Source organism: Fundulus heteroclitus, chromosome 17 (assembly GCF_011125445.2).
Source record: "Fundulus heteroclitus isolate FHET01 chromosome 17, MU-UCD_Fhet_4.1, whole genome shotgun sequence".
NCBI classification, from domain to species: Eukaryota; Metazoa; Chordata; class Actinopteri; order Cyprinodontiformes; family Fundulidae; genus Fundulus; species Fundulus heteroclitus.
The window spans coordinates 12423599-12440017 of record NC_046377.1 but is presented as its reverse complement, the minus strand read 5'-3'; the positions used below and the strand labels follow the sequence as shown (position 1 = coordinate 12440017).

General features: G+C 38.5%; 1 protein-coding gene across 1 annotated transcript in view; it reads left to right on the top strand.

Moving 5' to 3' along the window:
• The window catches only part of cacna1c (calcium channel, voltage-dependent, L type, alpha 1C subunit), a 175672-nt gene that overhangs the window by 95569 nt on the left and 63684 nt on the right, over nt 1-16419 (top strand). The window contains exons 8-10 of the mRNA XM_036148968.1: nt 4471-4558; nt 5018-5102; nt 7729-7803. Of these exons, the coding sequence (XP_036004861.1) occupies nt 4471-4558; nt 5018-5102; nt 7729-7803 (248 nt within the window). The remainder of the gene's footprint in view (nt 1-4470; nt 4559-5017; nt 5103-7728; nt 7804-16419) is intronic.

The following is a 16419-nucleotide window of genomic DNA, read 5'->3' as shown; positions in this document are numbered from 1 at the left end:
ATTTCTTTAGACTTTATGCAAAAGACCAAACTTAAAGCATATTAAAGAGTCCATAACTAAAATCCAATGCACACTACTTTGTCTTGTCTATCTCATCAAATCTGAATAAAATACACAACATTTTGTGTCTGTAAAGTGATGAACTGTGAAAGGGTTCAATGGGTATGAATAGTTTTACAAGCCAATGCAGTTTTGTTATCACCGTCCCTTGTAATTGAGGCTTAGGACCTTTCCCAAGTGAACAATGTAAAGTGCTGGTAGATTTTAGCTGACTGTAGTCCAATCACCTGTGCTTCTGCATCTAGACCTTTTTCTCTGATACTACAGCAACACTTTTTCTGGGAAATAGCACTACTATCATAAAAGGGTCTGTGCTCAGCACGGCTGTACTGGCACAGAGAACTGTCCTCGCTCATATGAAACAAAGAAATCAAAGCCAACACTTTGTAGACTGTTGGAAGAGCTGTGCTCAACTCTTTGAGCCAATAGATGTGCACTTGGCATGACTAGAGCAAGTGGTTCTTCAAATCCAATTGTTCTAGAGTGTAAATAATTATGTGAAATTGAGCTGCAATTCTTTCAGAACCGCTTATCTTTTGTTTGTAAGAACATCTGATTTAAAGCTCCTGGTTATGTGCAGGACAAAGTATTAAAGGTCTACATGGTCCAAACAGCTTGTGGTTGGTTTGGCGTCCTGACTCTTTCCGGGTCTCTGAGTAATGATGCTGTCAGCACACTACACGGCCTGACCTTTTACCAACTGGTTGCTCATTGGCGTCTCAGGTTGGCATTATACCCAATTGCTAAACAGGAACAAGAAAAAGCTACAGTACAATTTGGAGAGCAAAACAAAATGTAACCCAAGGCAATGATAATTAAAGTTAAAGTAAAATACAAGTACAAAAGAGGCAGAAACGGGACTTAAAGATGGGGACAGAATGGAAAATGAGCAATAAGCCTTAGGTTTTAGTACTCCAAAATACACAGAGATATCTTAGTGCCACAACTCACACTCTGCTGGTGTGAAATACTGTAAAATAAAAGAAGAAAACAATTTGTCCTCTGGTACAATTCCCAGATGCCTAAAGTTGCCACGATCATCTGTTCAAAAAAGTATAAAGTATAAACAGCATAGGAATGTCTAATTATCACACCACTAAAGGCTCCCGCATACTCGGGCGTACAGTGCGTATACTGTGAGCGGCACAGACTCCGCACTGATTCGCCGCACTGATTCATAGTTGAGCGTACCTGTTGCCTTTGTTGTGAGAAATTCCTACAATTCCCACACTTTCTGCCAGTGGGACAAAGCGGGAGAAGGGATGGTAAAATGTGTAATTAGCTAGCTGAGCACCTAGAGCCGTTTCTATTCCAGCAGGCTCCCACCACACACCTGTCACTGAACAGAGAGGCAGCGTGATGCTGCGGGTCCTTGCGACCGCCTCTTTGAAGCAGCTTGGTGTCACATATAAAACAGATGTGAAGATATCTTGTCACCAAGCAGTTTATAGTGTGACACCATGTATGCAGTCGTAGAAATTGCACTTATGTCCGCTCAAGCATGTGGGGGCCCTAAGGAAACAGGTTCTGGGTCTCAGAGATGAACGTGTGATGGTATAAAGTGTGTATAGCTATAAAGGAACTAAAGCATGAAGCCTTGTGAAGATGCCTGCTGATTCGGTTAAAAGTGTCATCATCCACAGTGAAATAAGTGCTGAACAGAGTAGACCATCTGAAAAGTCACTCAGAGAGGAAGAATCTTCAACTCCAAAAGCAACATAAAAAGCCAGAACCCAATTCCCAGAGCGTTTCGGGGATGAAGACCATGCGTTTTGGAGCCATGGCTATAGTCTGATAATACTAGACTTGAAGTCTTTGACCAAGGAAAAAGGAGGCGCTTGCAAGTCAGAAAACATCATCCTAACTTTAAAGTACAGGGGCGGCAGCAATATGTTCTGGGCATATGTTACAGCAGGAGGGACAAGTTCACTTCACACAATACCTGGAATCATGAGGGAAAAACATTAGGTGGAAATACTGAAGCAGCATCTTAAGACAACAGCCAGAAAGTTGAAGCTTGGTCGCAAATATGCATTCAAAATGGATACTAACCTTAAGCTTACCACTAAATAAGTTATAAAATGCTCAGTTATACCTCAGTTACATTAGATGGAATAGGCAAAATTTTCCAGCAAGCTCTTGTAAGAAGCTTGTAGAATGATACCAAATACCTTTGACCCAGATCAAACAGTTTATAAGGCAAATCTACCAGATACTATTGTAAACCTCTGAATCTGTAAAAAAGTAAAAAAGAAATGTTCTAGAAATCAAGTCTCTATTTATTCTAGCATTCAGCAAACCGTTCACAAAAAGGAAACTATTTCATACTAATAGATTACTGCTATAATTTCGTTGGTGGACAGAATTAAATGCTTAGTTTTGCCAGATGTATGTTAAACGTATTTAAAAAGCATAGTGCAACTCAAAGCAAACCTTGGTTAGACACCTGGGAGCACATTTAATTTTCCCATGAGGCTTTCGGTGTCCAACATCATATGTTGTAAAACTAATTAATAAATCAAAAACATACTTAAACCTGTTGTTAAAGGTTGTGCATGAAGCTTAACATAAAGACGATATTGGGAGTAATTTAATGTTGTGTTTTTAAAAGATGGGTTGTTCGTTAATGCATATTTTTGGTGGTAACTAATAAATTCAGTCTTCTTGTGTCTGACTCGGGTTTACGGTTGATTAGTCATTAATGGTGTGACGATTTACATCCAGTGTGCTTGGCTTATTGATCAGCCTCCTACTAAGCACATCAATTTAAACTGTTTGTACTGAACAGAAATTGGATACAAATCATTGACAGACTTGTACTAATGCTGTTCCATTGGATTTCCTTTACATGATTAAGGTCAACAAAAACTATTTTTGGATACAATTTCAGATAAGATATATAAAAAAAATATTATTTGACAAATGACTTATAGTCATGATTTGGGTTTGAGGCAGCAGAAAGTGAGTGTTATTGTGCCAGAAAAGAAGATCTCTAAGCCCTAACATCAACCATCAATACAGTCATCTGTAAACAAAATGACATAATAAGGAAGTAATAAGTTGTAGCTAGAAAAAGTCCTAAAGAAATTTTGATGGTGTCCATGTAGCACCACAGAAAAGTTTTTTTGGTTTTTTTCGCATAAGCTTAGAACTCTGCAACCAACCTACTAAGGCTAACATGCAAACAGAATTAGTTTTAGAAGATAAACTTAACATCTGAAGCCCTTTGGTTACATTGACTATATGAAAAAGTGCTCTATAAGTAAAGTTGTATTAATTGGTATTTGTTATAGCAACATTCTATTATTAATGCTAATGCACTAAACTCATCTTAAAGTCATGCTACAATAAGAACAGACCTATTGTACTTGAGAACACTTAGAATGATAACAGAATCTGAAATACTCTTTAGCATTTTTGTATATTTTTGTTTCAGATACTTTCAGATAGTTTTGTCCCTGTAGTGCATAGTTATTTGCAGTTTTGTCACCCACTTTAATGTTTTGGATCATTGATAACATTTTAATATTGGATAAAGATAACCACAATAAATACAAGATGCAGTTTGGACGATTTTATTAGGGGAATAAAGCTATGCCAATGACTCAGTTTCTCTGTTTGAAATTGAGCTTTGCGCTCCAACAAGTGTGAGGATTTCCGATAAAAAGTTTTGAAATCTGAACTTCAAGTTACCTTTTCTGATATTAATAGTTGATTTATTCTCTGAAACAGAGAAAGAAACATAAGAAATCTTTAAGTTATCATGAAAACTAAACGTCCTTGAATGGTTTGGACCTGACCTAAACTCTTTTATTTGATAGAAACTGATCCTTGTCAAAGGAACAGCTCAAAGCAAAGCCAGTTAATGTAAATTTGAGTAAACTCCAGAGGTGTCTACAGTTCCTGCCATCAGTACTGTGTGTGTGTGTGTGTGTGTGTGTGTGTGTGTGTGTGTGTGTGTGTGTGTGTGTGTGTGTGTGTGTGTGTGTGTGTGTGTGTGTGTGTGTGTGTGTGTGTGTGTGTGTACATGACTGCAGCCTCTGCAGAAAAAAGCTTTGGCGTACAGATGAAACACAGCAGAGGTGGAACCTGGAAGTTGTGTTATTTAAAAAAAAAAAAATCCAAAGCCAAGTCCTCTTAAGGTTCTGCTTCAAAGCTGACTCTAATGGGAAACTAAAAGCACAAGTTTGCCATTTGCATTTGCACACTAACCTCTTTTCTCCTTCACTCATTGCTTTTTCCTCAGCAGGTTGTCCCACCTTCCTATGAGCTGCATCAGTAAACTCACATTTGCCTAAACTTTCAGCGTAGATTTTCAGATTCTTCTTCTTGTCTTTCGTCTTTGTTCCTCTCTCTCTTCCCTCCTGATTCTATACCCCCATCCCTTTACCCTGCCTCCCCCCCTCCCAGAGAGTTTTCCAAGGAAAGAGAGAAGGCCAAGGCACGCGGAGACTTCCAGAAACTACGAGAAAAACAGCAACTGGAGGAGGACCTTAAGGTGGGCTGCTGTGTTTGTGTATTGAGTGTTTATCCAACAAACTTATTAGCTGAAGTACAGAGATTAGTTTTTACCGCTTGTCTTAAACACTGTGGTGTTTAGTTTGTTCTGTCGTCTTTCTTTACTTTGCTTAACCTCTTGTAAAAAAAAAAGTCTCATTGTAAATTAATGCTTGCAAAGTCCCTTTAAATAAGAATGTTTTCCAAATTCAACAGAAGAATACATTTTCAAGTTGTTTTTAAGCAAATTGCTTAGTTTTGCACTTTTAGTTGGTTTATCAATAAAATACACTGCAAAATCAGAACAAGCTCAAAGACAGTAAATCCGTCTGCAAAACTCCATGTAGCAGGTTGATGCTTTCTTTTTATTAATATCGGCCGGTGCGCTGTTGACCCTATTGACCCTGTTGACCCTGTTGACTGACTCCCCATGTCTTTGTGTGCATGTGCACAACTGCAGGGCTATTTAGACTGGATCACTCAGGCTGAAGACATTGACCCAGAGAATGAAGAGGAAGGCTTGGACGATGACAAACCAAGAAACCGTGAGTACCGCATGTGATTTCAACCAGCAAATGCACCCACATTTTAATCATGATCTGGTTGCATCGTGTAATTGCATATGTACTGCATATGTGTTTAAGTGTGATACAAAGTTGGGAGATAAGGGGGTGTAAAATATGGGTGTGTGTAGATTCTTGCGAGAACTAATTTTCTTGATGGTCTTCTTCACAGCATAGCGACTTCCGTAACATTGAGTCTGTGTCAGATTTAAATACTATCCGTTTGCTTTGCTCGAAAGTCCTCCAGTGGTTTTAAACCTGTTTAGATATTACAGGAATGTGTCATGCTGCAGCTTATGGCCTGTGGGTTCTCTCTCCGTCTCTCACACACACACACACACACACACACACAACCCTCCACCTATGCGTACATGTGCACACTCTGCCGGTCTACATCCCGAGGAGAATGTAGAGATCTGTTTTGACAGAAATGTGCGCAACAAATTAACATCCTGTCTCACTCTACAACACGTTTGGGGAGAGAGACAGCCACTCAAGACACATGCTTCTAATCTTTGCTTTTAGAGGCGGGGAAATAGAACCTCCTAACGTGGAATTCTGACATCAAAAGCTTAAATTCAGTTTGTGAGAGTGACAGCAAGCAAAGGGAGAAAGGGTCTTTTTAAAGGCTTGAAGTGCTTGCATGCACTTGAAATGAATGAAAACTAATTAAACAAGCATGGATTGTCTGCACACATGTTGTACCCTGAGATGGTGCTTCAGTCTTAAAAAACAAAGCACTGATGCCATTGTGGGTGGAAAAGAGAATTGATTAATCTAATAATGATATGTGCTTTCGGAGAATCCCAATGAATTAGCATGGTCTAACAAGGAATGACCCAGTTTGGAAGAAAATACAGCACAAAGCCAACTGCATAACAAACCTCCCTCATGTGTACCATTTTGTTTGTCCCTGCCTTTCAGCCAGGCAAAATCAAAACATCTGAGGTAAAGGTTTATTGGCACACTAATAAACAGCATGTTTCCAATTCAGAAAATGTCACATGGTAATATCATGATTTCGGTTACCTCCCATTTTTAAAAATTCTACAAACCCCCATTCTTGCACAATTAGCAACTAGATAAAACAGATATTTTATTAGACATCTATTTGTTTCTTGTTTTTTTTGTTTTTTTTGCTGTGCTTATTGATACGGTCTAATAATGTGGATTATTAATTTACCCAGACTGCATCCCTTCAGCCATTAAGTGTCCATGAGGCGACAAAATGATGGACTTTCCTGATCCAAAGTTGTACTTCTAAAAGGATCAATCATATGGCTGGTTATGAAAGAGAAAAATCAAGTCGCTTAATATTTTAATTGCTTTGCCTCCATCACTAGGATAGATAGGTGCTCCTGTTGGATGATGGATGACGTGTTCCTGTTGCCCTGATGGTTTTGTATAGGACAGTTTATCACCAGGACTATTTTCTGATGGGCGACAATGGGACAAAAGCTAACAGACAGAATGGCAGAGAACAATGTGTGCCTGCGTGTGTGAGACATATCATGCCATTAACCATTTCCATACAGTGCCTTGTACAAAGCCCAACTTATTTTCCACCCTGCGTCACGTTAACAGCCACATGTTTCAGTTGATTCTATTGAGATTGTATGTAACAGGCAAAACGATCCAGTACATGATTGTAAAATTGACAGAAAAATCATAAATGTCTGTAATTTGACTGGACCATTCCAACACATAAATATGCTTTGAGCCTAGCCATTCTATTGTATTTCTATCTGTACCATAAGGGTTGCTAATTATTACTAATTTATTCTATTGCATTGACGTTTGCGGTTGTAACATATACAATCCAAGAGGTGTTTGTGCAAAGCACTGTACCATCCCATCTGCACACAAAGATCAACAAATGTGTAGATTGCTCATATTAAAGTGGGCTTTTGTAGCATGAGGAAGTGTTTGAGTCTATTGTGCATACACTTGTACAAGTCGGTCGCCATTTTCAGCTTATTTAAAATAGTAAAAGTGAGAATGCTTTCTATGATCGGATGTGCAGTGTATGGATGGATGTGGTTTAACATCATTCAAAATATCCTCACCTGACAGTAATTGTTTTGTTCTAAGTTAAACAGCAGGCCGTCCTCGAGTGAAAATTAAAAACAGTTAAATTGGCAGAACAATATCTTTGTGAGTAGATTTGTCAGTAGTTCCTTCCTTGTTCTCTTTGCTTAAGGGTTTGTGTTGATCCACCATTTTATCTTAAACATCCCAGGGGCTTATAATTGGATTCAGCTAATTGGAAGAAACCAGGGTACTCTGTTTTGTGCTAATGATCTCCAGGTTTTTTTTATATATATATAATCAGTGCAGTAGTGAATATTACAGGTCTAATCATTTTTCTGTCTTCAACCTTCTCATACATGGTCTTCTGAAAACACTGAGCGATCTTAAAAGGGAAGGAAAGGCTCTTAGAACAAAAACAATTACTGTATCTTATGGTGTGATCTCCTTAGTTTTGCATGTGTCCCAAGTCATCTCAGAAGCATACTGTATGTACTGTGCCTGTTCATGTGACTTGCATGTTTCTCACCCTTTGCCATCTTGTTGCATGCTGTCATCCTGCCATTGCTGTCTGTGGTAGGGATTGCTCCAGTCCACCTTGGTAGGAAGACCAGAAAGCTTGTTTGGTTCTCTCACTCAGCTGATTCGCAGGACGGTATGTGTTTGTATTTGTGTGTGGTTCTGACATGTTTACAAATGTATTTATTAGACAGTGAAAAAATATGTACTTAAGGCCATGTATCAGAGTTCTTCAAGTAAACACGGCCTATTTTCTGTGTAATCCATGTCTCTTGTGAATTAGCTGATAGAGTCCCACTCTAAGTCTACATTACAGTCAACAAAATCAATACCACGTCTATCTGACTGAAAACAGTAGATTTAAAGTGTGGTAAAAATAAAAAAAACATTTGTAATGACATTGTCTACATTAGTGTTGTTAGACTTAAAACCAGATATTTGTATGCACTGGATGAAAAAAAAACATATTTACCCCCACACTGACATTGAATCAGAACCATAATTTCCATTTAACAAATGCCAGATTAATGAGAAAATAATTGAAATATATTCCATTACTTTTATCAAAGTCAAAAGTTTACATATGGGAAGACTGCTAAACAATATTGGAAAGGCCATATATAGATAGTGTGGCTTTGTAATGCTCTGATTTTACAAATGATGTAAATGCTTTCTACATTTACATCATTTGAGTTAACTGAAGGGACACCTGTGGATTTATATTTAAGGGCAGCATTTTAAACATACTCCTAGCTTGTGTGACATTATGAAGAAAAAAATCTAATCAACAGAAATCAGCTAAGATATCTGAAATAGAAATTAATAGCTATAGCCAGATGTGCAAATAAGTGGTGCGCAGGTGCTTATGCAGTATGGGGAGTAAAACTTTCCAGATAAATGTCATGACGCTCATTTGCGTACCTAAGTTTTGGGGATGTACAAATGTGCAATCTGTAGTACAGGATAGGTTTGAGTCCACTGTTTTAGAACGTCGCCAAAATGGCAGAGAAGCAAGCGACATTAAGCAATTGCTTTGGTGTTCTACCACCTCCAAAGAAACACCAAACTGAGTCTGAAGAGCAAAAAAAGATAGTGTTCTCAGAGAAATGGCTGCAAGACGTGAGCTGGCTTCAAACAACTGTTGAACGCATGATGTGGTGCAGAATATGCCATGAAAATCGCGTCGAGATCGCGTATCACTCTAGTGAATGTGGGAGTTGTATCATCCAGTGCATCGCACAGATAACTTCAGATTTGAAACAAAAACCGGAAGCAACTGAATTTTGGGGTGTGCTCTTTGATGGATCCGAAGACGCAACAAAAACGGAACAGAAAATTGTCTACAGCATGTGTGTGTCCAGCAACGGACATTTCAGATCTGGTTTTGTCCGATTAATTAATCTGGGGGCCAATCAAACAGCACAGACATAGTGGGTGAACCTGTGCAACTTGTCCATGCTTGCTGTTTAATAGAGTGGAAGACGAAGTTGGCCTCCGTATGCACGGACGGAGCCGCTGTTAATGTTGGAACGTACAACGGGCTTGTTCCCAAATTACGTCAGATGATGGATATCAAGGATTCCCTTATGCATATTCTGTGCACCGCCCACACCCTGGAGAACTGCGCCAAGTCAGCTGATGGCACGGTCCCATACTGTGAGCCCTTTAATCAATCCACTGTCAACTTGCGAAGATTTTACTTAAAGAAATGGGGTGCAAAACTAAAGATGTTGTGTGAAGAGAACGGGGTAGCCTATGCCAAATTAGGAAAGTTTCACAATATCAGATGGTCTGCGTGGAGACAGGAGACTCTATTACAATATGGAGAATGTTACCAGCCATTCAGAAACACATCTGCACAGAGCGTTTTGGTTGTTTCCTAGCCAACATTCTTGATATCTGTAACATTTTACAGCTCACCTCCCTCAGGTTTCAGCAAGAGAACCTAACTATTGGTGAAGGCAAATATGAACTCGTGGTTGCTGTTGGACAGCTGACTTTACAGATAGAGAGTGAGGGCAAGTACAGGAAAGAGACTGGGCCACATGCTGACGCTGACAAGGACAAAACCGATGTACTGAGAGGTCTGGTTCATGAGTTTGAAAGCAGATATGAATCCCTTAAATCATGTGATCAGTTTTTGATTTTTGATCCCACAACTTGGCCTCTTGAAATGAAAGATCTCCACAGTTTTGGCAACACAACCCTCAGTAACGTCCTTGAGAAATATGAGGCCCACATGTCTGTTGACAGAGACTCCACTTTAAGAGAGTGGATGCGTTTAAAGCAAGCTGGAAAACGTTTGGCGGCCTCTTCTGTGCATGACCTGGTGAATTCAGTGAAGACAAGTAATCCTGACAGTTACTCCAACATTCAGATGCTCCTTGTCTTGTCCCTTACACTGCCCTTCAGCAGCGCTGCATGTGAATAAGGATTTTCACATTTGAATATCATAAAAAAAAACAACTAGAGCTCCTGCCTGTTTGTCCCTCGCCTCTCATCTCTGATGCACATCCTTTTGTCCACGTTCACCACAGAGACCTTTGACCCTAATCCAGTTTTAAACTTGTGGAAGCAAACAGTTAATCGCAGGCTAAAGCAGGGAGAAAGGAGTAGTCCTGTTGCATCCGCATAATCTGCTGTTTGTGAAATGGAGGAAGACAGTGACAAAGAAAGTGAGGATGATGGCAGTCTGTAGGGTAGCAGATGTGTCAGTGCTTTGAAATAGTAACTCTGGGAAGTGATTAAAAAGCTGTAATTTCATTTAGTTTTTTAGTGTTAGAAAAGCAGATATTTGCTCATTTGCCTGAACCAAAGCCAACACCTTGTGAAGATGCTGGCTGAAGCTGGCAAGAGAGCCATTATCCACAATGAAACCAAACAGGAATTTATTATTTATCTTTAGAAATGTAACTTTTAGTAAGTCCAAGCTACCCAAATCAGAAAATTAGGTGGTTTAAAATTGAATCAGGCGGTTTAGATAGTAAGAAAATATTTTTTTCTTTTGTTCAGTGTATGTAAACATCTGGTTTCAACCATAGATTTGACTTGATAAATTCAGCTACAGCTTTCACATTAGTTCATTTATTAATCATTGCTTACATTTGGATTTTGTTGAACTTTTCATTTCTGTTGGTGTTACTGTGCATTTAATATAACACCGGCTTCAATCTCTGATTTAAAAGAGTGCCTCAGTCATAATGTGATGAAAGTTTTGTTTTCGTCTTTCAGGAAACATTTGCGTTGAATAATTATTGACATTAACGGAGAAGGCATAAGAAACTGACTACTAACAGCAGTGCTGGATGTACAAAGTCTCTCTTCCGTGACAGGTGTCAGTTCACAAATTTAAGATGGCTGCAAGTATAAAATTACTCTGACTCCAGAAAAAGCAGGAATCAAGTCATCTTCCTGTGTTTACCTAAATTAGCGCTCTAAGTAAAAGTGATTTACTGTCTGTTATGAATTATTGAGCCACATATTTGCAAAGAAGAATGTAAAATCATTTATTTTACATCCTTTATTTAAAATCTGTTGATGTACCTGTGCATATGATTAATATGGGGCATCCCCTGCAATTAAGTCGGAGCTTTCAAAATTCTGTTGGGATTGGTAAAATGTGTCTTTTCTGTGCGTGTCTTTTATTGCATCACTTTGCATGTAATGTTGTTGGTAAGTTACTTAAAATGTTTGAAAGTTTTCACATTTACATTCTACTTTTACTGTACAAAGGTTTTTAAATTGTTCTGTATTGCATTATGACTTAGAAGATGATGAATCCCGAGTGGGAGAGTGTGTTATATTATCAGTAAAAAGAAAAATGCAATATCTCAAAGTAGCAAGCCAAACAGAACAAATCAAATCCAAAAAACTAACTTTCTGACCTTTATTCTGTCTTTCTTTCTGTTTCTCTACACTGAACTGCAGAGGTTCACATTTTCAAAGATTCCCATTTCAACTACAGCAAATAAAATAAAGATCAAAAGCCTAAATGGCAGAGCTGACAGTGCCTCATCCATGTTAAAGTTATGGCTTAAGCGAAGAAATGAGGTGTGACTGTAATTATTCAACTGGTTTCTTAGCTTATCTGCATTCCCATTTAACATGAGTGCGTGTCGCTCATGCTGTCTGGAGGTGAAAGTCTGCTCGTGTAAAGCTCTGTCTCGACATATGTACACACATGTGTTTGTGTTTGTCCTGTTAAGCCGTACTATCTGTTCCCAGGTAAAGGTCGTCGTTTTCTCTCTCTGCGTGGAGCCGTGAAGAAAAACGCGGCTTTCCTTCGTAAGGCGTGTGCGTTTGTCTGCATGGACCCGTATTAGCTAAACGTTCTACCGATCCTAGAACTGCAAGCAAACTGCAACCTCTGCACTTTTTTTCTACGTCTCAAACCGTCCTTTATCTTTGTTTTTACCTTCCTTACTTCTTTAAAGACTCTCCCTCCACCTAAGCAAGCATATTATTTTGTCCCTTTAGAGCTTCAACCCCTAGTATGTAGTAAGAACCTCTTGACGCTAAGTTTGTTTGTTCTCAATGTCTCAATGTCTCAATGTGCAATTGATAACTGATCATTTAATGACTGTTTCAAACCAAAGCATTATACGATTCTAACTCTTTTGTAGTGTGAAATGTCACGCAAAATTGCAACTTGTTCTGCCTGCAAAATCTTTTCTGTTTTTGGGTTTTGCAATGCTTCGGGGCACCCATATTTGAATTGCCTCTCGCAAAAGGTTGATCGCAACGCTAAAGGAGACAAAGAGAAGAAACAACTTTACCGTACTGACATAAAACTTTGGATCTGAAAGGAAACGATTTGCCTGACTTGTCTGAAAACATAACAAGAGGTGAATGTTATCACAGAAAACTAGTTCAGGCCACATACCGTACTTGTGATACTCTAGGACTTTCTTTGCAGATGTGATGACATAATCCTCTTCTTCTTGTTTCAGATTCCTTTCCCTAAACGCTCCTGCATTATTTGTAGCTCTCATAAAATAAAAGATGAAATTTTATTCTGAAAGATTTTACAAGGTTCTTGCAAACTTACACAAAGGTTAATGTACAGTGCCTTGCAAAATAGGTCATACCCCCTGAAGTTTTCCATATATGGTCACATTAAAGACAAGAACTTGAATGCATTTTATTGAGGGTTATGTGATAAACAGAAAGTAATGCATATTTGTGAAGTGGAAAGACAATGAAGTGTGGCATTTCCCTTTGTATGATAAAAATCATGATTTCCTCTTGGATTCTTTTAAACCGTGTTGATTCTATTTGTTTTTTGGGGGGAGAGGGGGATTCAGGGGTTAATTTGTTCATACATTTGGGACTCAGGCTATAGGAGAGCTTTTGCCAAGACAAAAAGGTTATTCAAATTAGGTGTTTAAATGTGTTTGGAACTAACCATTACCTTTATAAAATGTATGAATTTTAATACATTGCCTGAATCCACACTACATAAATAAAACTGTACCAAAGACTTTAAAAACTACATATATGTGGTGAGGCAGCAGCTGTGGTGTGCCTGTGAGACAGCGCAGAGGGAACAGGAACCTTCATAGCAGCCCTCACAGTTTTTCAGGACGACTAGTGCTTTTGGTAAATTCGCCATTAAAACAAACAAAAAAAGTCACTTGCTGCTAGTCGCTTTTTGAAAGAAAATAGCTAGAGGTGTCTGAAAAGTTGCTAAATATAGAAACAAAGACGATAAATGGGCAACAGTGGCCTGTCGTCTCAAGTTTTCCTTCCCTCTTGAGAGAAGTGCAGCACACATTAGCCACTGACCAGCTAAGTAGCCAGGCAGGAAGGAGCAGGCGGTGTTGGTTTGTCAAAATAAAGAATATTTTAACTTTCATGATATTTAAATTCCTTTCAAAGTCAGATTATGGTTAGTATAAGTGCGCAAATGTAAACCATACATAATGTATATATATATATATATATATATATATATATATATATATATATATATATATATATATATATATATATAAATACACACACGTATACATAATAACTTTACATTGTTTTAATATATCTAAAAAAGACTTCATTCTGAAGGTGTGGCGGCTTTTATTTTGCCGTGGCGGTGCGCCACCATCAATTACATGTAGCAGACACCCTGAAAATCAGGAATATTTGCCATGAGTTTGCAATCAGATCCACCTGATCCACTTGATTGGAACCCTTTTTGTTCAAATCACAGCAGCAAGGCTATTTGCACTACATCTCTAAATTTACCCGAATATTAAGTCTTTTGTAACATCCAAGGACTTCTTACATGTCTTCCATGTGTTTAGCTTCACTCAACTTCCTATCAACTCTTACAATTTCTGCATCTTGCTAATGAAAAGCATTCTCACAGCATGGCGCTGCCACCTCTATGTTTGACAGTGAAGCTGATGAAATCATGGAGTTTCAGGTTATTTTTCAAAGTTTCAGTCACAGCCTCATCTAACCAGAGCACCTTCTCCCACACAGTTGCTGTGTCCTATACACGGCGTAGGCAACAGCGAACATCTCGTGGTTTCCTTTTAACTATGGGTCTCTTGTTGCTTTGTGGAGTACACAGCTACTTCTTGATCAGTCAACAGATTATTTCCATCTGAGCTGTCAATCTATGCAGCTGCTCCAAAGTTCACGGACCTACTAGCTGCTTATCTGATTACTGCTCTACTTGTCCAGCTGTCAGCTTAGGCAGACAGGAATGTCCTGGTAGGTATGCAGTTGTGCTGTTTTCTGTTTATTGCCACATCCTTGACTGAACAGCAGTTTCTGACATGTCCAAAGCTTGAGCTATGGTTTTATAAACCTGGCCTGCTTCTTCACAACTTCATACCCGACTTGTCTGGTGTGATCCTTGATCTTCGTGACTGAGTTTATTTGCCAGCATTTTCTAACAAACCTCATCACTTCTGCAAACAGTTGATTAAATCTATTCAGCGATATCAGAGTGAGATTTTTATTTGCAAATTATACTTTTTTAAAGTATCCTTGTCTTTCCATTTCTTAATTATGCACTACTTTGTGTTGTTCTATCAGACAGAATCAAAATTAAATTATTAAAACGCAAATATTGGGTTGTCTGGTTTTAACAAGGCAAAATGTGAAAAATTTCAAGGGCATGTATGATTTAGCAAAGCCCACTATGGTTGGATAGCATGTGCTGAATCTTGATTGATTGATTTGATTGGTTGATTTTTAAATGCCAAGAAGTGTTCAGGGGACGTTTTGTTTTTCTTACTGTGATGATAAAACAAGATCTAAACAAGAATGTATTTCTTTCACAAGTTCATGGTTTAGATACCCGCGGGGGTGAGTCATCACTTTACATATGTAATATAAAGATTTGGTTAGTGATTTACAAATAATTTGGAAATAACTAAGTAAACCACACTTGGACAGAATCTAAGTTGAAATTTTTAGCTATCCCTGGATCGTGACGACAAATCTGAATTATCGTCAGAAATAGATGCAAATCAACTAATTTTGGTTGAATGACTATGTAATTTGCGTCATAAACCAGCATTTTTAAAACCTACATATTTGCAAGCAATATTAGCCGAATAATTAAGAACAGAAAAACATGCAATTTGCCGACTGAAGCAAGCTCGATAAATGATGATCTAATGCCTGGTTGCCACGGCAACATTTTGAAATGGTCGGCTGATTTTTAAAATCCAAGAGACCCCACACATGACAATAAAGAAATCGTAGGTATAACAGGTTAGCTCGTACGATGTGTTATGTTCGGTCAAAAGGCGAGCTCAACACATCCCACATGAACAGGATATCGCAGATTATCTTTAGCACCATCCCAATAATCGAAGGGTCCTTAAGATTGTCGGAAGGGAAAGATCGGGGCAAAAATCGGGCTAATCATCCTGTCATGTGAACCCGCCATCAGAGCAATCCACTTCTGGAGAGACAAAGAAGGGCTAATTTGTACAAAAACATAAATGTTGACAATCTCAAAGCTCTTTGTGGCAACATTCACTGGTCAGAGGAGACCAAGCAGTAAGAGAATAAAGTAAATTTGTTTAACACTAGTCTGCAAGGGGCAAAACATCCTCACTGCAGTAAAACACTGCAAGTTTTAGTCATTGTGTTTGGCTTTTTTGTTTAAATTTCTATTCAAAGAAGTGTTAAAGTCAGAAGATACCTAAGATTATGTGTTGCTGCCCAATTTCAAAGAATGTTTTTAAAAGATGAAATGATTTTGAATATCCAGGAATATACCCATTAACACAAAAAATTACCACTTGAGAAACTTCCTACTAAATAGGCCCCTGCAAAGATTAGTGATCCAGTAGAATTGGGTAGTCCATATCACCAGAAGACATGTGTAACAATCTTTCAGATGACTGAAAAGTCTTTATTTTTAAATTGATTGGGACTGGTTTATAGGAATAGGTAGGAGTTGTCAGTGTCTTAGACGGAGGTATTTTTGAAAGATGAAAGAGAAACAATCTTTACAGCTTCTGGGATTCTAATAAAAATCACTGCAATAGCCAGGAATGATCAGCACGTGGCTACAACTTGACCGTTCAAAGTGTAGATCACCCTGATGTTAAAAGCATTACCCCACCCCCCCCCCTGACCTGGCCAGCCAGATTGATAATGTGCAGCACTCTAGTTCTGCACATTATCAACCTGGTCCATTTGAGACCATAACTCTCTGAGCTGATTGGGCAAACCAACACCTAGTGTCTGCCTATCACAGGTTGGTTTCAGCCACTCACGGTATCAAATC